Source organism: Sapajus apella, unplaced genomic scaffold (assembly GCF_009761245.1).
Source record: "Sapajus apella isolate SASKATOON/1434 unplaced genomic scaffold, GSC_monkey_1.0 scaffold111, whole genome shotgun sequence".
Taxonomy (NCBI): Eukaryota; Metazoa; Chordata; class Mammalia; order Primates; family Cebidae; genus Sapajus; species Sapajus apella.
The window spans coordinates 1,674,034-1,695,635 of NW_022437051.1; the positions used below are offsets into that span (position 1 = coordinate 1,674,034).

Sequence of the window (21,602 nt, forward strand, 5' to 3'; positions counted from 1 at the left end):
ACAAGGACTGCAGGAAGCTGCCATCTTTGCCGCCGCCTCCTTTTCTCTGTCTGTGTAAGTAACTAAGCACCTAAATCTACAAGTGGCCTGTTGTATCTCTACAGGTCAGGTCTTCTTAGCCCTTGAGCTGTCTCATGTGTGAGCCTGACACGAAGTGATCACAAACGGCACAGAGTTTTCAAGACTAACTACTGCTACAAATTAAATGGTAATCTTTACCCATAAGAATGATAAAGAAGACTGTTGATTGTGAAAATTAACGTTTCAACTTCCTTTGTTCCCATGTGCAGTACAGTCTTGTCTTTCTCCACTGAATCCTGCCATCCTTGAGAGCAGAGACCTGCTCTCTCTTCTGCTCTCTTTTGTGATTCTCTCCAGGTCCAGGTGGAATGCTTTATACACTGGCAGTATTCAATAAATACCGTGAACCATCTCACCCAATGCTATTCTGTCCCTGAGCTACAAACAGACAAGCTGCTACTCTTTGATTTCACAGAAACAGCAAGAAAAATTATGTGAGTTTAAAAATAAACAAATGAGACTTATTTAAGGTCACATTTTTGGGTATAATGACTGACTACAGACGTTTCGGTGATGTTCTGTAAAGGGAAGTATCACATCCACACTTCTTGCTAGGGTGGGGGGAGGCAAAAAAGTGCTCTTTTTCCAAACAAAGAGAAAAATGATTTCTAAAAAGCAAATATCCTGCCAGAAATTAAGGAAGCACTCAAGTAATGATGAGGACACAGCAAAAGAACACCGCGTGAAGAGAAACCAGTTTGAAGAGGCTCCCACCGGTCAAATCTTGGACAACTAATGCAACAAAAATATAATAGATTAAAACTCCCTGAACAAGAATCCATGACCCATGCTGAGCAATACAGAAACGATGAGAAGGGAGAGCTCTTCCTTACAAGAGAGTGCCTGCTAACAGATACAGAAGGACCTAAAAAACATACACGAATACTACAACTTGTAAGTGAAAGTTTGATAAGAAATTGAATATTTACAAAGTCTCAATCTCCCCACAAGTTACTTATTAATTACAAAGAGAAAAGCAGCAACAGCACACTGAAGAAACCTAGAATATACCACACATTCACAAAGTGATTAAAGTTCACATCGCCAATGCTGCGATAAACAGACATGTGCCTCCTGACCAAAGCACTGCTTCTGCCAAAAATGCGTCATCTGAATCTAACCCAGAGGAAACATCAGACAAAGTCAAATTGAGGGATATTTTACAAGCTAACTGACCACTGCTTTTTAAAAATGCCAAGATCTAGAAACACACACACAAAAAAAATGTTTGCTATGTGTTAAATGAATGCAGCACTTCTATTCATTCGAGTATTTCCTGAGAACTACTATGTGCTAAGTACTGTGTTAGGTGACGGAGACATCGTGGTGGGCAAGACATGTTCCAATCCTCATGAAGTTTCTATTCTGGGAGTGGGGGAAACACAAGCAATAGGCAAGTAAGACAATCTCAGACTGTGGTAAAGATTACCTCATACAGGTAAAAGCGACTGAGCATGATGGGGCTGGGGCTGGGGCCCGGGCTGGGGCTGGGGCTGGGGCTGGGGCTGCTCTCTCTCTGAATTGTGTTCTTAGGAAAACCCCTGCAGAGGTAATGCGGGATGCCTGGAAGCCAGCCAGGTGACGAGATTTGGGAAGAGCATGCAGGGCAGAAAGAAGAACACGTACACAGACAATGAGATAGACAAAGTGGGAAGCTTGAAAAACACCGGGAAGCCCCGTGGCTGGAGTCACCACCAGAACAGAGGTTTACGTGGCAGGGAGAGGACAGACACCAATGACTGTGAGCCACAGGGAGAAGTGTGCATTTTACTCTAACCACAACAGAAGCCACTCAGGGGTTGTGAGCAGGGCAGTGGCATGATCAACTCCACATCTGTTAAGAAGAGAGAGAGATTATAAGAGAGAATAGTTTTAAGAGAATGGATCACAGACAACAATAGTAAGACGCGAGAAAAACTTGCCGCATCTTCCCAGCAATGGCTGCAACTCCAAAGCCCAGTCTTTTTTCCCTATTAGGATCTCACTGTAAACAGCAGCACTATTGCCAAACCTAAACCCACAATAGCGGAGTATGAGTAAAACATGAAGCGGGTTAAGGAGTGGGTGCAGATTTTTCCGAAGGAGCACCACCCAGCAAACAGTGCTAGGCTCTGTGGACCCTCCCCATCTGACACACACTTCCCGCCGCCACATCCACCTCCCCAAACAAGCTACCCCACCAGCTTCCCCCATGCAAGTCACGAGGAGTGGGGGGCTGGGACAGAGCTGTTTACCATGTGGTAATTTCCAAAACCACTACACCAGTCTCAACTATTAAAATTGAGTTTCGGCCAACAAAGCAACATCTTAAGGTGTACAAACATCAGTATTTACTACACACTAGCATGCTTTAATTGCTGCTACTGCTGAACTGCTCAAATCCAACTCCAAGGACAAAAATGAAAACTACCCAACTACGCAACTGGTAGAGTGTCTTTAGGTTTTACAGGATTCTTCTGACTTACCTACAAAGCAGAAAGAAAAACACCTCCAGAAAAAGCTTTTGGTTTCTATCTTTGTAATACAAGATTTCTTGCAGCTAAGTCAGTGCGTGCATCATTTTAAAGAGCTGTGGAAGTGAACAAGCATACAAAAATGAAAATAAAAACCTTTTCTGCATCTTTGTAATTTACTGAAATCAAGAACTGAAGCCAAACTCACTAAATGGACAGTTTTAGAACAAAAATGGTAGTTTCATTCCAAGTTATATAAGCTGCTAAAAAAAATTAACATAGGAAAGCTGGCCGACGTTCACAGCATAAAAACATTTTTAAAAGTGGATAAACCTGGAATTTATAAGGGGCAACTAAAGAGAGAGAGAGAAACAGTACTTAGGATAATCGGTAAGTTTTCCAGGTTAATACTAGTCTCAGAGATATTTTTAAAATAATATAGAAAACCTTGCTTTTCCCCTAAGGGTCCTTTTTTTTGAGGGGGATGGAGTCTCACTCTGTTGCCCAGGCTGGAGTATGATGGCGTGACCTCAGCTCAGTGCAACCTTCACCTACCAGGTTCAAGCGAGTCTCCTCCCTCAGCCTCCTGAGTAGCTGGGACTACAGGCATGCGCTACAACGCCCAGCTAATTTTTGTATTTTTGGTAGAGACAGGGTTTCACCACATTGGCCAGGCTGGTCTTGAACTCCTGACCTCAGGTGATCCACCCACCTCTGCCTCTCAAAGTGCTGGGATTACAGGCATGACATCACACCTGGCAGGTTCCTCTTTCTAAAAGTGTTTCCTAATTTATCCCTAACTTTACTTTTACCCAAATTAATTCATTTTAGCTCTACTATACTTGGGAATCCCTGAGGAAAATATCAAATACGGAGTTTTAAAATATGTATTTGAGAAAATTATTTCCAAATACTCTTCTCTGAAATTTGCTGTCCTAACCATTCACTAGCCCCTCCAACTCCATCCCCCTTACCCATCCCCACACACACAGTAGAGTAAGGCTCCTGCAGTCATGTTCGTACCCGCAACCTACACCTTGACCCTGCCACTGCTCACTGGACACTTTCATAGGGGGAGCCATCCCACTGGCAGGGCAAGGTAAACTCAGTCCTCTCTCCTGGGACGCAGAGATTCTTCCCCTTAGTCTTTTGCAGTCAGAGAACAACTGGGCGGCCATTTTCCACCATGTGTAGACAAGAAAAATAGCTATTTTTATAAAGAAAAAAGATGAAAAGGAAATTCGAGACACAAGAAACCTAAGAGTGACTGGGAAGGATAAGAGAATTTACTATTAAGATACTGAAGAAGAAAGCAGTCTCAGTTCCGACAGACGGTCCACCTTCCAAGTCCAGTTCTTCATGGGACTCAGTTATGCTCCTCATGCTTGGTCTCCATGAGAAATCCTCATATCCTATAGCTATTCTCTCTCCCACTCCCTACCTGCTTTGCTGAAGTCAGTTTTAGTGGACTTCCGTTAAACACACCCAACAGACTCTTAACCCGTGTTTGCTGTGGGCAGCTTCCAAGATGGCCCCTAATGTACCTCCTGGTATTCACACCCTTGTACTAATGTAATACTACCATCCCTTTGACTTAATGACTTGATTATATCAAACAGCAATGACGGAATGTCACTTCTACGCTCAGGTTATAAAGACTATGGCTTCCAGCCAGGTGCAGTGGTTGATGCCTGTAATCCCGGCACTTTGGGAGTCCGAGGCAGGCAAATCACTTGAGGTCAGGAGTTCAAGATCAGCCTGGCTGGCCAACATGCGAAATCCCATCTCTACTAAAAATACAAAAATTAGCCAGGTATGGTAGTGGGTGCCTGTAATCCCAGCTACTCAGGAGGCTGAGGCAGGAGAATCTTTTGAACCCAGAAGATGGATGCTGCAGTGAGCTGAGATCCCACCACCGCACTCCAGCCTGAGCAACAGAGAGAGACTCCATCTCAAAACAAACAACAAACCAAAGACTATGATGGCTTCCATTCTGTGGGTCTCTCTTGCTCTCTCTCAGATCACTTGGTCCAGGGGAAGCCAGGTGCACTATGGAGAAGCCAATGTGGCAGGAAACTGATGTATCCAGCCAATAGTCAGCAAGCATCTGATGTCTGCACTGGCCACGTAAGTGAGCCTGGAGGCAGTTCCCCTAGTGGAGCCTTGAGATGACTTCAGCCCCACCTGACAGCTCGACTGTAATACCATAAGATTCCCTAAGGCAGACACTCTCAGCTAAGCTCAGAGTCCTGACTCACAAAAACTGAAAGATAATAAATGTTGTTATTTTAAAGTTAGTAAATGTCGGGGTAATTTCTTGTACAGCTCAACAACTAATACAATTCCCAAAAACGTAATTCTTACTCAGACTAATATCACGTTAAAAAAGGAAAAACATTAAGATGGGTCAATTTCTTCTTGGGAAAGTTTTAACTTGCTGTAAGAAGTGGTTTGAAAGAGACAGAGCATGTTGCAGTGAAAGGGTCTGGCCCCACTATCAGACTCAGACCTGCCGGTGGACCAGCTGTGGAGGGCTGAGGAACAGCTCCTCATGGCAGCTCAACTGTCCTAACTGTAAAATGAGGATCTCTATAGTATGAGGTTCTTGAGGTCCATGATGCTCTAAACAGCCTGTGATTCTGTGAAGGCATCTTCTTCTCATAATCAACAAAAAAAGCTTATTCCTTTTCCAGTTCTAAAGACATCCATTCTGTCTTCTATATTAAAACTCTAAGTGATCATTCTCCAGAATCTAGAGTACATAAAAATATACAAGAAACTCCAGTAAACATCCATCATTATGAAATCTCTTTTCCAACAAATGTCCTCTTAATGAGCACGATTCATTAAATGTTTGGGGACTATCCACCAACAAGTTCAACTAAATTACCTACTGACTTCAAAAGGAACATATGCCCACCACGTGCAGTGGCTCATGACTGTAATCCCAGCAGTGTGGAAGGCTGAGGCAGGACGATCACTTGAGCCCAGGAGTTCCAGATCAGCCTGAGCAACATGCCAAGGCACTGTATGCACAAAAAATTTAAAAATTTGGCCAGGTGTGTGAGGTACACCTGTGGTCCCAGCTATTTGGGAGGCTGAAGTGGAAGGACTGCTGGAGACTGAGAGATCAAGGCTGCGGTGAACCATGACCCCGCCACTGCACTCCAGCCCAGGTGAGAGTGAGACCCTATCTCAAAAAAGAAAGAAAAAAGGAACATATGCCCAGTCCAGCCTGGATCTTTCAGAAGCAAATTCCCCTGTGCCTGCCTTGGCCATACCGGCCTCTGCCCCCCCACCCCACCCCCTCACCCCACCCCCTCACCGCCCCACCCCCTTCACCAGTCTTGCCCCTCACTAATCAGGCAGAGCCTATTTGCTAACTTTCCCTGACCACATGCTCCGCCATCCAGGGGACTCTGGTCTCCCTTCTTCACCCACACTGTACTGTAATCCCTTATTTGCAGCCATTTCACCCAACACATCATTATGTCCTTAACAGCAAGGTCCAAAAATGCTGATCTTTGTATTCCCAGCACCCAGCAGGGAGGCTGGAGCGCAGAACTTGGACTGACCAATCAATGGTTGTTGACGTACTGAAGAACTGAACCTAGAACTCCCACGGGGGCATCTAATCCTCACATTTCTAGAAAATGGCCCCCTGCTCAGAGCTACCGTATTTGTAGACCACCTACAATGGCTGTGGCTCTAAGCCTAGTCACTGCAGGCACTAGTAGAATTTCTATCAGCCAACTACTTACCTAGTGAACTCCGTATTCTCTCCAACACCTTCTCTGTGGATGAAGAGAACACATTCTACAAATACTTCAAGGAGATGCAGCCACTTGCTAGAAATGTTAGCTTAACAGGAAAGGAAAGGAACTCCACTAACTTCTCAGCTTGCTCAGTTTCTTGCAGTACTAGCATTGTGTTTATATAACCTCTACTATAGCAAGAATGTCAAACTAAAGAACTGACACCACTCTTGAACTCTGAAAAAAAATTTAAATATAGCTTTACAATCAGTTTTTCAGCCACTGTCACCCCATACAGTGACCCCACCATCAGCATTAACACTTCAATGGAATAAAACAAGTGAACTGAAGGCAAAAACATCATATGCCACACATCTTAAAATACTTGAAAACTAGGTAGATCACTTACACACTCAGAAGCAAACAAAACAATGTGGCTAACCCAACTTAGAGCTCAGTGACTGCTCCCACCACAAAATGGCTAAATTCAACCACCAGACTGTATAATAAATGGCTCCCTACAATATTAGGCTGAAGAGACTCAGGAGGAGCACTGGTCTTTGCAAAGAGAATGTGATCTCAGCCTTATTATAAATACTCTCCCTACATACACAACATCCTAATAATTAGCTAGTTACCGTTTTACCGAAAGAGTTCCTGTAAGGGTATCTCATAAGAAGCAAACTTGTTCATCTTGTTTTAATGGTTTTATATACTTAAAATAAAAATTCTTAAAATATTCTGTAAGCAGCCAGGTGCAGTGGTTCATGCCTGTAATCCCAGCACTTTGAGAGGCCGAGGCGGGCAGATCATGAGGTAAGGAATTTGAGACCAGCCTGGCCAATATGGTGAAATCCTGTCTCTACTAAAAATACAAAAAATTCGCTGGCCATCGTGGTGCGCACCTGTAGTCCCAGCTACTCAGGAGGCTGAGGCAGAAGAATCGCTTGAACCCAGGAGGCAGAGGTTGCAGTGAGCCAGATCACACCACTGCACTCCAGCCTGAGCGACAGAGAGAGACTCTGCCTCAAAAAAAAAAAAAATTTGTAAACATAATTTTCCTTGTTTCAGAAATATATGCCTGCTCTCCAGAAACTAAGCACCTACTATGTAAGTAGTATAAAATACACTTTGCCATATTTTTATTTTGTGCAACAAACTTTCTCATGAGTTGCATCTGAAAAACAGCTGACAGAACTAAAGAACATATTTAACTTCGGTTAGGCCTGACCTTCCCTGAGAGGCCTCCTATTTTAGGAAAGTAGGCATACACTGAGCTTGTTTAAACTTCAGAATCACTCTGAAAACGATACTTAAAGTCATTTTAAAGGACCACAGAATACCTAAAGAACACAGAAAGTAACCAAGGTTTGGCAGCTTTGCCTAACTTGACCTGAAGAGTTCATCTTCCACGTCACTTCCAGATGTGCCATATGAACAGAAGAGGTTCACTCTCACAACTCCAAATAATCTTTCTGCCTGTGCACACACTGACAGGAGCCCCGCCAATCACAGTGCAGAGGCCTTTTTAATCCTGCAGTAATGGCTCAGCCAGTCCCCCTTGAGCTCTGTAACTGCAGTGTTGAAAACACCTCTTTTGAAAGCGCTTATTCATCAGAATAGCTATTCTCTTATAATGATAACTTTCCTTTTTTTTTTTTTTTTTTTTTTGAGATAGAGTCTTGCTCTGTCACCAGGCACCAGGCTGGAGTGCAGTGGTGCAATTTTGGCTCACTGCAATTTCCGCCTCCTGGCTTCAAGTAATTCTCCTGCCTTAGCCTCCCGAGTAGCTGGGAGTACAGGCGCATGCCACCACGTCCAGCTAATTTTTTTGTTTTTTTAGAGACAGGGTTTCACCGTGTTGCCCAGGATGGTCTCGATCTCTTGACCTCATGATCTGCCCGCCTTGGCCTCCCAAAGTGCTGGGATTACAGGTGTGAGACACCACGCCTGGCCTATAATGATAACTTTCCTAACAAAAGTTATGTGCTATATGGGCAGAGCAAGAGTTGAGTAAATACTTTCAAACCTCAGACTTGGAAGACACCTTCAATTTCTCAAAATAACTTCCATTTGTATATTTATAAACATATAAACATGCTTGCTTCTAAGGAACTGACATTTTGGGTCCAAATATTCTTAGAGACAATGTTTGTCAGGAATACTGTGTCACCACATTCTTTGGAGGCTCCTTCACCTAGACAAGCTGCAAATCAAGACTTGAATTTCTAAACCTCAATTTCAAGAAGCCCACACTGCCATTTCCTCAATCAAGCAGCAGTGCACTTGACTAATGGAAGTGACTCTTCAAATCAAATAATGTAAATGCTCATCACTATTTTCCTCAACAGTGCAACAGAGATGGAAAAAAAAAAAAAAAACAAGGGTTTTCCTCCCCTTCAGAGTTTTCTACTAAGGATGTCCTTGAATGCCAGACCCCTGAATCAAACGGCTATTCGGTTCACCACCTATGGGGTGGGGCAGGTCATCATGCTGCAGCTGAGATTTCAAACAGTCCACAAAGATACAAAACCAATTCAGCACCTGAACCAAGCCATTTTCTACACACTGTCAGAAAATGTAGTCAGAGTAGAGCTATACAGACTCTTAACCATCATTCCATTTACATATTCCTCATCAGAATAGACTCAAGAAAAGTCCACTGTGAGTACTCATAAAATATGAAACACACACATACAAAACTAGCTAATGTGAAAAATGAGTAAGAAATGAAACTGCTGGATAAAAGAAGAAAAATTTACTACCCTTTCAGTACTATATACAATGACAAAAAGGAAGGAAAAAAGGCAAAAAAGGTATAAAGGCAAAAAATAAAGTGAATTATGAATCTGAGGCGAAATTACACAACTTCCAAGCGCACACAGAAAGCTACCCCACCAACCACTGTCAGAACAGTGGGCAATGTCTTTTTTGTCAACCATAACATTAAGAGCACTGTCTTAGAATCTAATGTTAGTGTTAGTCCTAAGGGGTTAAAAGGAACAAGGCAGCCCTTTGCAAAGCTGGAGCAGGAGGCAGAGGAAGCTCACTCACATCAAAGTCTGATGCTAATGGTAACCCCGGAGCTATGCAACCCCTGGAGTCTGTGAAGTCCTCCCTGAGGCCATGATGTGTGCCAGTGACAGATGCAAAGAAAGCAGAACCACTGCAAGTTACTCTACTACATTTCTCTTTCACCTGGAATCCTACAGCCTATAGGGCACTGATTTTCAGAGGGAGTAGGGGAGTTGCCCTCTCAGGGGTGGTTTCATTTGGCCACATCTGGAAACATTTTTTATTGTTATGGGGGGTGCTGTTGCTGCTGCTGGCATGGCATCTGGTGGGCAGAGGCGGGATGTCGATAAACATCCTGCAATGGACAGGGCTAAGCACCCCACTAATGTCAGCAGTGCTGGGTGGGCGAAACCCTGCTGTAGCTTCCTTATCAACTCCTGCTTTACTGAAGGTGCCCTTGGATTTCACGCCAAAAAGCGAGACTGCAAATACACATTCACATGTGAATATGACTAATCAAGAAAGGAATCCACTTATGAAAACGAGCCTGGGGAACAGAACTCTAAGAAGTATATCGCCAACTTACACACTGTCCTTCCCTGGTGGGCATCAATATTGGAGTTTAACATAATGTTTCAAACCATGTTAAACCAGACAAAGAGGGCAGGGAAATGCATTCATCTGAGGCCTTGACCATCTACCTGCCACTTCCCTACTGAAGGCACAGAAGCAGTGTGAGGTCGTGGGAGAGTGGGTAGCAAGAAGAGGCTCTGCTGTGTCCACAAGCAGAGGGGAGGCAGCTGGCTTCTCCCAGCAGGCTGCTCACACACCTACACCGTCCCTTCTCTGACTCACCTGGCTGAGCTCTCCTTCCAGAGATTCCCTTCATTCTTGCCTCTCCAACCATCCCTCAGTGTCTGAGGGGGACTGGTTCCAGGACCCCTGCAGATACCAAAACCCAAGCACCCTTAGGTCCCACAGTCCACCCTGTGGAGCCTGATGATGTACAAAAAGGTGGCCCGATACTGACGTCCCAAGAACACGGCATTCTCAACCTGGTTTAGCTGGAAAAACTTCACATGGAAGTGCACCCTCACAGTTGAAGCTCATGTTGCTCAAAGGTCACTGGATTCTTGTCACAATGCTGCCTTACAAAATATCCGGGATAGAAGAGCAAGGTTCACATTCAAAAAAACCCAACTTAGGTTTCAGCAAATGTTCCTCTCAGAACATCAGTTCCGTGAAAGAAGGAAACTGCGTCCACATTTAGACCATCCCTGACTCAGAATCACTGCCATGCTAGCTGTCCAGCCCGAGACATTCTCCAGGGCACAGCACAGAGGGACCTAAACGTCGCCAAGAATAAAAGCACCCTAACTACTTCTGGCTGCCCGTTGCTGACCTCTCAGGGCCCTGCCGGGCTTCCACAGCCCTTCTGTCTTGCGATGTGGTCGTCCCTGACTCCGGGTCCCACCCTGGAAGGGAGCTCCTGCTCATCTCCTCTGCTCACATCTTCCACTTCCAACACCCAGAGGCTGCAGGCAGCTTCATACTTTGAGTGATGAAGTCATATCCTTGTGCTTCAGAAGAGAAGTCGACCAACAGCCAAGTGCGCCTGCAGAGCACGCACGGTAAAGACATGTGGCCTACCGGAACCAACAATCCTCCTCAGAAGGCAACGGTTCACAAAGCAAGAGCATGTTCCAGCCCTGAAACAGACCCTCTGTGGTTATACCTAGCGTCACCCTTCCTGAACAGCAGGCTTGCTAGGCTTCCTCCAGACTCCCTACCCATCACCAAACAGGAGAAATGGCAAATCAGACATCAGACTTATCTTACAGAAAAGTGGGAGTCGAACATTTGCTAATATTAAAGTGAATAACAACTTGTATCTCTTTAATAACATCAACTTTGGCTTTCAGAAGATAGAAGGCAATCTCTAATGCTATATAAACCGCTTATCATCACTTTGCAAGCAAAAGAGCAACAAGCACTACATGGTAAAATAACAGTCCGCAGCTTGAGGGAAAAAAGGCTATGGAAAAATAAGATTATCCCTATTAACTGACAAAAGTAACATTCACTGTAAATGAAAAGAATCCTTGATAAATGTGCGTGTCTGAAATTTCTGAAACTGGATTAAACAGCATCATGACTTTTCTCCTCCAGGACTTTGGCAGGATACACAGACAAGGAGTCATAAAACCTGGACTTTTAAACAACTACACAAAGTCTACAAACCTATTGTAAGAACCAGAAATAATGGAAAGGATTGTTATCACTGCACTAACTGGAATAAGTGCATCCAATAAAATCTGGAAAGTTAATTAAAATACTAAGATCCTGTAATCATTAATGGACAAAATTCTAAATTTGGAGTGAAATCTTCTCTTGAGAAGCAAAAAACAGACCTCATCCTTCCCACCCATGCACTAATTCCTCTGATTCATGTTAAACTTGCAGTGTGAGACAAGGAGTTTATCAAATATAAACAAAATATCCTTAATAATTTATCTTTTTCCTTATTGCCCACCGAGAACAGAAGCATCCACCCAAAGTAAAGAATTTGCTTATAAAATGTTGTAAGCACTGCACTCACAGTTTTGAAACATATAGCTATATTACATAGGAACTCCCATGCAGAGTATTTCCTAGTCAGCCTTCACAGTCAGAAGGTCTATAATCAGAGGCATCCAAAATAGAAATGACTTGCTATTCACCACCCAACTGGGATTTCTGCAAAGCTCACAAAGCAAACTGGCACAGATGTGACTGTAGCTGCTAACAATTCTCTTTGCTGTGCCCAGCTGTACTTCTCTCGGTACCAGGAGCCAGCTGACATGTCTAAGCTGCTCGTACATCTCTGCTGAGCAAGCCAGTCACATATGCCATACCCAGTGAAGCCCCACTATACGTCCCCAATGGGAGACAATGTGTCTGAAGCCCCACTATACATCCCCAATGGGAGACAATGTATCTGAAGCCCCACTATACATCCCCAATGGGAGACAATGTGTCTGAAGCCCCACTATACATCCCCAATGGGAGATAATGTGTCTGAAGCCCCACTACACATCCCAAATGGGAGATAATGTGTCTGATGCCCCACTATACATCCCCAATGGGAGATAATGTGTCTGAAGCCCCACTATACATCCCAAATGGGAGATAATGTGTCTGATGCCCCACTATACATCCCCAATGGGAGACAATGTATCTGAAGCCCCACTATACATCCCAAATGGGAGATAATGTGTCTGATGCCCCACTATACATCCCCAATGGGAGACAATGTGTCTGAAGCCCCACTATACATCCCAAATGGGAGATAATGTATGTGAAGCCCCACTATACATCCCCAATGGGAGACAATGTGTCTGAAGCCCCACTACACATCCCAAATGGGAGACAATGTGTCTGAAGCCCCACTATACATCCCCAATGGGGATGAACATGTCTGAAACAGCACTGAGGTAATTTTTAATGAAAGTAATATAACCATGGGAGACTAGGCTCACCCCAGAGTTGTTACCATGGCCCAAAACATTTTAGAATTTTCTTCATGAAACTGCCTCTCAGATCAGTTTTTAAATCATACTAAAAAACAAAAACAAAAAAGTTTCTTTACAAACTAATAGGGCCAGGCGTGGTGGCTCACACCTATAATCCCAGCACTTTGGGAGGCCAAGGCAGGTGGATGGCTTGAGCATCCGCTGGGCAACATGGCAAAACCCCATCTCTACAAAAAATATGAAAATAAGCCAGGCATGGTAGCACCAGCTACTCGGGAGGCTGAGGTGGGAGGATCACTTAAGCCTGGGAGGCGGAGGTTGCAGTGAGCTGAGATCACACCACTGCACTCCAGTCTGGGCAACAGAGCAAAACCTGTCTTAAAAAAAAATAAAACCTAATGTATAGAATTTCCATCTTCCGACAAAGGTGAAAAAAAGAGATTTACAGGTTTTCCACTTATCTACTTGAAAAGCAACCTTCCTGGCAAGGCAACAAAATAGCAGTGTGGAGTTGGCCAATCCCTGAAATGACCTCCCCTGCCAGGGTCATCAGGAGACTGTGCAGGCAGAATCTTGCTGATTTGTGGGATCTACCATTTTGAGGTGCCAGGCTGACATGCTCAATTTTAGCTTTAGCACACCCTTCTCTCCCAGCTGGCAGATAGCAAGGAAGCCCCTAGAAAAAGTAAAGGGAGACAGAGAGCCTAGCAACAGCTACCAGCAGCACACAGAGCCAACAGCGGGAAAGGAAAGGTGGGTGGGGTATCTTCTGAGCTCCCTGCAATTGTGGGTCTGGACAGGCTCCTTTCCTAAAGGAAATAAGAACAAACAGCCCCCAATAACCTGCTGAGCATTGCTCAACCTTATTATTTCAGGTCACCAACTACCCTTTATTAAAAGCAGTATTTTAATATAATAAAGCAGATTTATGCATACCTCAAAACCCTATTCTTTAAATGAATGAATGAGCAAGCAAGCCAGTAAGTAAGTAAGTAAATAAGCAAGCCAGCCAGCCCTGGCCCCAGCTTGCACCTAAGGGTAAATGCTGACATTCCTAGGAATGTGGTTCTGGGGACACAGCGGACAGCCTGGGTGGGCTCCATTACCCCCAGGAGTCAGGGAAAGCTTCTTCAAATACTCATCCCACTGCTCCTGTGTGGCACCACACTGACTTCAGAAAGATGCAACTCAGAAAAGTAATAATGTGAGAAACAGTACTTCTATTCCAAATTTTACAGCCAGTAAGCATCCCACTCAAAGGTCAGACAGCCCTATATAACCTCACCCTACCCAACTCTAAAATTAGTTATGCTCTGGGACTGCCTTGAAGCCTGCTTTGACGTCTTTGTTAAGGTAAGCCCTTTAGGCTTCCAGCTTCTCTGGCTATGGACAGTCCAAACACAATTAAGTGTAGATCTTGGAGCACACTGATGTAATACAAGAATATCAATATGAGTGCCACATTCATAATGACGTAAGCTCATCTAGTACTTTGCGGCTTATTAAGCATTTTAGCCTCATTTGGATCCTTACAGGACTACCTCAATGTGTAAGGCAAGACAGTAATTTTAAGCACATTTTTTAAGCAGAAGACGTAGGTGAGGTTCAGCAGGACAGAGGCCCCTCAGTAAAAGTGGAGCCACATCTGGAATGCAGGTCTTCCCATTATGAAGCCTCTTTTTTTTGCCCTCCCCTACACTTCCCAGAGCCGGGAGCACGCCCTATAAACCCCCTGAAAAGAGCCTTCTCTGACTTTATCCTCCTTGAGCCTCACCTTTCTTCAGGAAAGACAGGCTAGAATAATGCTGAGAATCAGAGAAATGGTCTCCTGACCAAGTCTCCCAGCAACAAACTACTCAGCATCTTAAGACGACGAGAAATGCTGCAGGGAAAGTACTCTCCGCTTCTTCGAGCTACAACTAGAAATACTACTGACAGGGTGAGGAGCTTACATCAACCGTCATTGCTGGGGACCTACCCTCGTGGCCCAGTGTTGAATCATGGAAGGATTCATACTTTGAGCATGACCAGTGATATTGTCAACAGCCCTCTTGTGAAGAATACCAAACACTGTCTCCTTAAAGTCAATCCGATGTGACACACTTGAAGCTAATTCTCTGACCCTACGTGATTAGAACAGAAATTTCAAAGCCACTCACATATCCTGCTTCTTCCTATTTTTTGGTTCTGCCTCTTCCCAGATAGAAATAAATTTGATCCTTGCATTAGTTTCATTTAGCCAGAAATACAAAAGCAAGACCATCATGCCAGGCACAGTGGCTCACGCCTGTTATCCCAGCACTTTGGGAGGCAGAGGTAGGCAGATCACCTGAGGTCAGGAGTTCCAGAACAGTCTGGCCAACACAGCGAAATCCCGTCTCTACTAAAAATACAAAAATTAGCCAAGCATGGTGGTGCATGCCTGTAGTCACAGCTACTCAAGAGGCTGTGGCAGGAAAATCACTTGAACCCAGGAGGCGGGGGTTGCAGTGAGCCAAGATGGCACCACTGCACTCCAGCCTGGGCAATAAGAGCAAACCTTCACCTCAATTTAAATAAAAAATAAAATAAAGACCATCAGCTCTGTAGAAGAGTGTGAGAAGGAGAGAAATCGACCACTTCACTGAATTATATAATTTTCATTCCTCTCAAAAAGCAGGCAAGAGCGGCCGGACTTGGTGGCTCACACTTATAATCCCAGCATTGTGGAAGGCCAAGGCAAGTGAATAACTTGATGTCAGGAGTTCGAGACCAGCCTGGCCAACATGGTGAAACCCCATCTCTACTAAAAATACAAAAATTGGCCTGGTGGTAGTGATGTGCACCTGTAATCCTAGCTACTCTGGAGGCTAAGGCAGGAGAATCACTTGAGCCTGGGAGGTGCAGGTTGCAGTGAATCGAGATCTTGCCACTGCACTCCATCCTGGGCAAGAGAGTGAAACCTCAGCAGGAAGGAAAGTAAAAGTCCCAATCACAAAATATTGCTAGCCAAAAGCATAAGGGCAATAACTGTAAATCTCTAAAAACAAAGTAGGCTGGGCCAGGCACCAGGAGGTTCAGAGTCTAGATATGCATCATTTTCTAATTAGCTGTCACAGGGCAGTTGAGGTATGCAGGCAAACTGACAGCACACTGAACCCCAGCTGCCACTAACAAAGTGAGGAACCTTCCACAAACGGCTTAACCTTTAAGGCTCAATTTCTTCACCTAGAAAAATGGGGAGAATGATGAGAAGACTAAGAAAGGTAATACAGGTCAAGTAATTAACACTTCTTGGCCCAAAGTTAGCAGAGAGAATTCTACTACCATCATCCATGATCTGCATAACCTGGGCAAGAAACTGTACCTGAGATTCAGTCTTCTCACCTGTAAAATGGGGGTGTGAGAGCAAAGGACTCCCTGATTCTAAGTGAAAGCGGGATACATGAAAAGTGAGTGAAGACAGGTCATGGAGCCATGGTCAGTGCTATGGAGAAGGACTCTCTTGACAAATCTTCAAACTGCACCTCACCACACTGCTAACTAATACAAAGTCACATGCTTGGTCAGAGTGTCTCCACACATCTTGCAGGCAGTGAGGCTGATAAGTCTTAGCCTGGAAAGAAAGTCCACAGGTACATTCTATCCACCAGGGCTGGTAATGTTAATGTGAGACCAAGATTCAAGAAAGTGCCACAGAGGTGTGCTAAATAGACTGCAAACACTCGAGGAGGCCAAGAGCAATGCTGCAAGCTCATCCTACAGGAGGCACTCAGATTCTAAATTTCCCCTGTGTCCCCACCCTTCTAATGTCAAGTGTGCTTCTGCTGGTTATCCCTCCACTGCTTGGGATGCGTCCCTGAGGCTTCTAGCTTCTCTGGATATGGAGTCCAAATACTATGTGCCTATATCCTGTAAGGTACTTCACATTTCAGACAAGAAAACCAATTTAAGTGACTATGTTCATCACTGCAGATGTTCATCTAGTACTTTCTGGTTGACTAAGCATTTGAGGCTCAACTTGATCCCTAAGGATGTAAGGCCACAGCTAAAGTCATTCATTGAAAGAAACAAGGAAAAAAGATTAAACACAGCACATTATTAAACAGATTCCCATTAGCCAGGGTTTCCTGTCAGCCGGGATGTGTTTTCTCTTTTCTTTTGTTATGCTTTAAAACGTTTACATGTCATTTCAGGACTTCACCCTATCTGCTACCTCTCTGGTTAACCTACAAACAAAGCCAAAAAGTTTCATATGCATGCTACTTTCATTATCACAAGTCCTCTTCATTCTCTCTTTCCCCTCACCCAATAAACACACACGATGATGTTCTCACTCACGTCCTTCAGTGGTTGGTTTCACCCAACAAATTCATTCAACAAATACTTACAGTATTTTTTTTTTTTTTTTTTGACGGAGTTTTGCTCTTGTTACCCAGGCTGGAGTGCAATGGCGCGATCTCGGCTCACCGCAACCTCCGCCTCCTGGGTTCAGGCAATTCTCCTGCCTCAGCCTCCCGAGTAGCTGGGATTACAGGCATGCGCCACCATGCCCAGCTGAATTTTTGTATTTTTAATAGAGACGGGGTTTCACCATGTTGACCAGGATGGTCTCGATCTCTTGACTTCGTGATCCACCCGCCTTGGCCTCCCAAAGTGCTGGGATTACAGGCGTGAGCCACCGCGCCCAGCAACTTACAGTATTTTCAAGGAATCAGGTGCTACTCAAGGAACTTGGGTTATATCGGTGTTATATTGGATAACAATAAATGTTCTATTGGAACTTACACAGCAGGTGAAGGTAGCTATTAGATATGTTTATACTTATATAGTATATCATGAGGTGACAGGGAATAAAGAAACGGGAGTCAGGGAATGTGCACTGGGATTGCCAGTGGGCAGCAGGAAGGATGTTTAAAGGGGGTGACTGGGAACACCTCCCTGAAAAGGTGAGGCTTGAATCAAGGCTGCAGGTAATAAAGGGACTCAGCCAAGCGGGCACATGGAGAACAGAGGAAGAGAACAGGGGTGGAAGTTGGTATCTGGTACATTCCAGGAAGCAGGGAGGGAGGCCAATGTGGCTGGAATGAGCAAGCGACAGAGTGAGCTGATGGCAGGCAGATCACAAGGGGTCCTGGAAACCACCATAAGGCTTTTACTTGTGCAATGAAAAGTCGCTGCCATTTCTGAGTGAAAGAATAAGACGCTAAAGCTTTTAAAGGATCTCAGCCATGGCTGTTGTGTTGAGAACAGACTGGAGCAGGCTAGGGTAGAAGTAGGGAGACCAGGTGGGCTGGGAGAGACAGCAGCTGCTTAGATCTTCAGAAGAGCAGCAGCAGAGGTGTTGAGAGCGGTCAGCGACTGGATATATTCCGAGGATCCAGAGCCACACCTTTCTAGCAGATAGGATACAGGACAAGGGAGAAACTGAGTTGTCAAGGATGACAGGTAAGCCATAAGAATGAAAAGAATGAAGTTGCCATCAACCATTTTGAAGTAAAACCCTACCAGGACACTGTGGCACAGCTGTTACAAGTGTCCTGATTTATCTGGTCTCACATTTTAAATTCTCTTTAGACCCTCCCTCCCTTTTTCCTCCCACAGAAAAAACCTAATCATGGAAGTCTGGACTGAATAACTGTTGCAGACAGAAGAGTTTCTCTTTGAGAAAGTATGGACACGAAATGACAACAGACACCCTATCCCAGAAGGCAACCCCAGACTAGCTAATGTTTGATGGCTAAGTCAAGCAACAATGGGAAGTTCCCATTTGCCACATATTGGCTGTGTGACTCTGGACAGGTCATTTCTCCTCTCAATGCCTCATTTCTTTGTCTTAAAGTAAGGATAATATTACCCATAGGGTTACTGTGAGTTCTAAGTAAATGAACAGAACCCAAGTACTTAGAGCGACAGCTGGTGGCATCTGGTACAGAATAAGTAATACATAGGTTGCAATTATTACTATCATTTTTTTTCCTAAAGAATTGTTCTGAAAATTACTATCATTATTGTTATGTATTGTTTTTTCTTCTCAATCTCCGAATGATTTTATAAAAAATAATACCTGGGAAGCATGAGTCTAATATCAATTTCAAAAACATGAATAACCTAACACTACGATACATTGAGTACAAAGGCACGTTAACTTGCCAGTAAGCACCATAGACACCTAAGCACCCAGACACTAAAATTGCCACTGAAATTCTATAGGACAAATATTACCCCTTCACATGTCTGGTGGCAGGGGGAGAAAACATGGATACATATGTTGTATCTCCGTGATTTAAAGACAGTAACCTAGTATAGAAGACCCATGAACTTCTCCAAACCTTTCTACATCAGCTGGGTGGTATGTATTTCAGGACATACAGAAGATGGTACTTGTGTACTTCAGCTTTTGATATATACTAGAATCAGTAATTCTTATAGTTTTAAAATGTTTACTAATAACCTAACAATCAATACAACTCAGTTCAAATACATACAGATACAGATAGGCAAATACAGACATACAGATGTGTGTATATGTCACATATATATGTCTATATGTCTGTATTTGCTTATCTGTATGTGAATATATACATATTTATATGTCTATATTTGCCTATTTGTATGTACGCGCGCACACACACACACACACACACACACACACACACAATTTAGCTAAAATCTGTTCTCTTCTCTTAATCTCTAATAATGAATTTCTAGCAAAAATGTCCCTGAACAGCAGGTAACACTTCCAAGATTTGCCCAGTCAGCAATTCTCAGCCCTACCTGCATCTCAGAATCACCTTGGAGAGATTTAATTAAACATATTAACGGCAATGTCCAACACTAGATTTCTGGTTTAACTGAAGCCAATGTCGAGAACTGCCAGCTGGGTCAATGCTAGAAGTATTATTTATTGAATCTGAGAGGCAGACGGTTAATCAGTATTTCGGGGTTTAAACTAGCATTATCATATGAACTGGGATCTGAGATGAGAGGGCACTCCACGGCCTAGATTGGAAACCTGCCCTATAGTCTCTCAAACTGTCCTGAATCTCCAAAACAGTCTTCCAAAGGTTCTCTCGAAAATACCTGCTGACTGAAACTTAAGTTTTATTTGAAATGAAAGAACACACAATATTATTTCACTGTACTCTGGCAAAATCATACTAAGCCTTAGTGCCAAATACCTGGATACAGTTATTTTTTCCACCTTGTGTCCTTATAATAGTTAAAATAACTGCATGCAGCCTGGCTCTAAGAAATATGAATCATCTTCTGTTGTTTTTTTTTTCCCTCCTTTTTTTTTCTGATCCATCATTCAAAATAATTTTTGAATTATTTTTATGCACAACATAAAAAAGAAATGTACTGCACAACATAAAGAAGAAATTATTTACAAGTGTTTTTACCTGTCAACATTGTATGGGACTGAGTAATGGCCTTCTGTAATCAACTCACTCATTTACTCCTCCCTTTCAAGTGCAATATTTACTGAATGTTTATTATACGCCAGACTTTTCCTTCAGGTGCTAGAGGCTGTGAAAGTGATTGAGATAGATGGGGCCTTCATCCTTCTAAATACCTTTAAATGCATAAATTTAAGAAGAAAGCATGGCTGTAGTTCAAAGCCATCTAAAGAGTATGTTAAAAATAATGGAAATCTAAAATAACAACACTAGAAATGTCATATGGAACCATAATTTACTAAGCGCGTACTAGAAACCAGACTGTTAGTCCCTTTCTACATGACACTTATTTAATAAAGATGCTCTCCTAAAAAGATGAAATTACCATTTGGAAGAAATCACACAAAGACAAACGAGATAAATACTTCCTTTAGCAGAGTTTAAATGTGGCCTTTCCACAGTAGAGAGAACATTCCATCCTAAAGACGACAGAAAAGAATTACGAAGTTGTGTCCATTCATTGACACAAAAATTTTTCCGTATTAGTTCAACTAGATTATGAGAAGACGTTTCAGTTAAAAAAAAAAATCATGTTGTCATAAGAAGATATTTCCAATCTCAAACCTTTTAAGTTGAAAATTCTATCAACGATATTTAAGCTTGATGCTTAATGATGACATCCCTCTGTCGATATCACTGGGCCACAGTGCTAATAAATACATTGCCAAACCAATAAAATAAAACATTACTGGGTGCAGTCATTAGTCTTGGCTTTTCTTTTTGCAAACTCCAGTCCAACCAAAAGTGTGGACGAAGCCCCGGTTATGAATTCCCGAATAAATCAGAAATTCACAGGACTGCAATTCGAGTCCAAGCAAAAACTGTGTGACTTAACCCAATGGCGTCTGACAATCTTTTAAAGAGCATTCTCGGGAGACGCGATTTGCCTCTAACCCTGGAACCGACACCATCCCCATCCCCCCCCCAAAAAAAAAAACCCTTTTTAAAAAAAACTTTTTAAGGAGAATGGGAACGGAGGTCAGTCAAGTGGAGTCCATTTGTAAGGTTCCGGAAAACTGACTTAAGTCAACACGGTTCTCCAACTCCGGGTTGGAGACACCGGGATCCCAAAACGGGAATCCACTCCCACCGCTCTTGCAGGACAAACGCGTGCACAACTTGGCTTCGGGCTGCATTCCGGCAGCGCCTGGAACCCCGGGCTTCCGGGCCGCGCCGCTGCGGACGAGGGCCGGCCGCCGTCACCCCGCGACCCACACGCACACACCCGCCCGCGGCCCGCCGCGCTCCGGTGCCGCGGGCCTGCAAAGTTTCCGCGGCCGCTCACTCGGGGAAAACCCGCGAGGGGTACGCCCGGAGGCTGCGGGGCCGCTGCGCGGACGAAGCCGC

At 43.8% G+C, this 21,602-nt stretch overlaps 1 protein-coding gene across 2 annotated transcripts in view; it reads right to left on the bottom strand.

The window, feature by feature from the left end:
- The window catches only part of CCNY (cyclin Y), a 266,513-nt gene that overhangs the window by 182,318 nt on the left and 62,593 nt on the right, over window positions 1-21,602 (bottom strand). The window contains exon 1 of one of the 2 annotated variants that reach the window (XM_032259778.1): window positions 11,904-12,353. The exons of the other annotated variant lie outside the window; for it this stretch is intronic. Coding sequence (XP_032115669.1) covers window positions 11,904-11,916 — 13 coding nt within the window. The 5' untranslated portion in view covers window positions 11,917-12,353. Of the gene's footprint in view, window positions 1-11,903; window positions 12,354-21,602 lie in introns of those variants that run through there. 2 annotated transcript variants of the gene reach the window in all.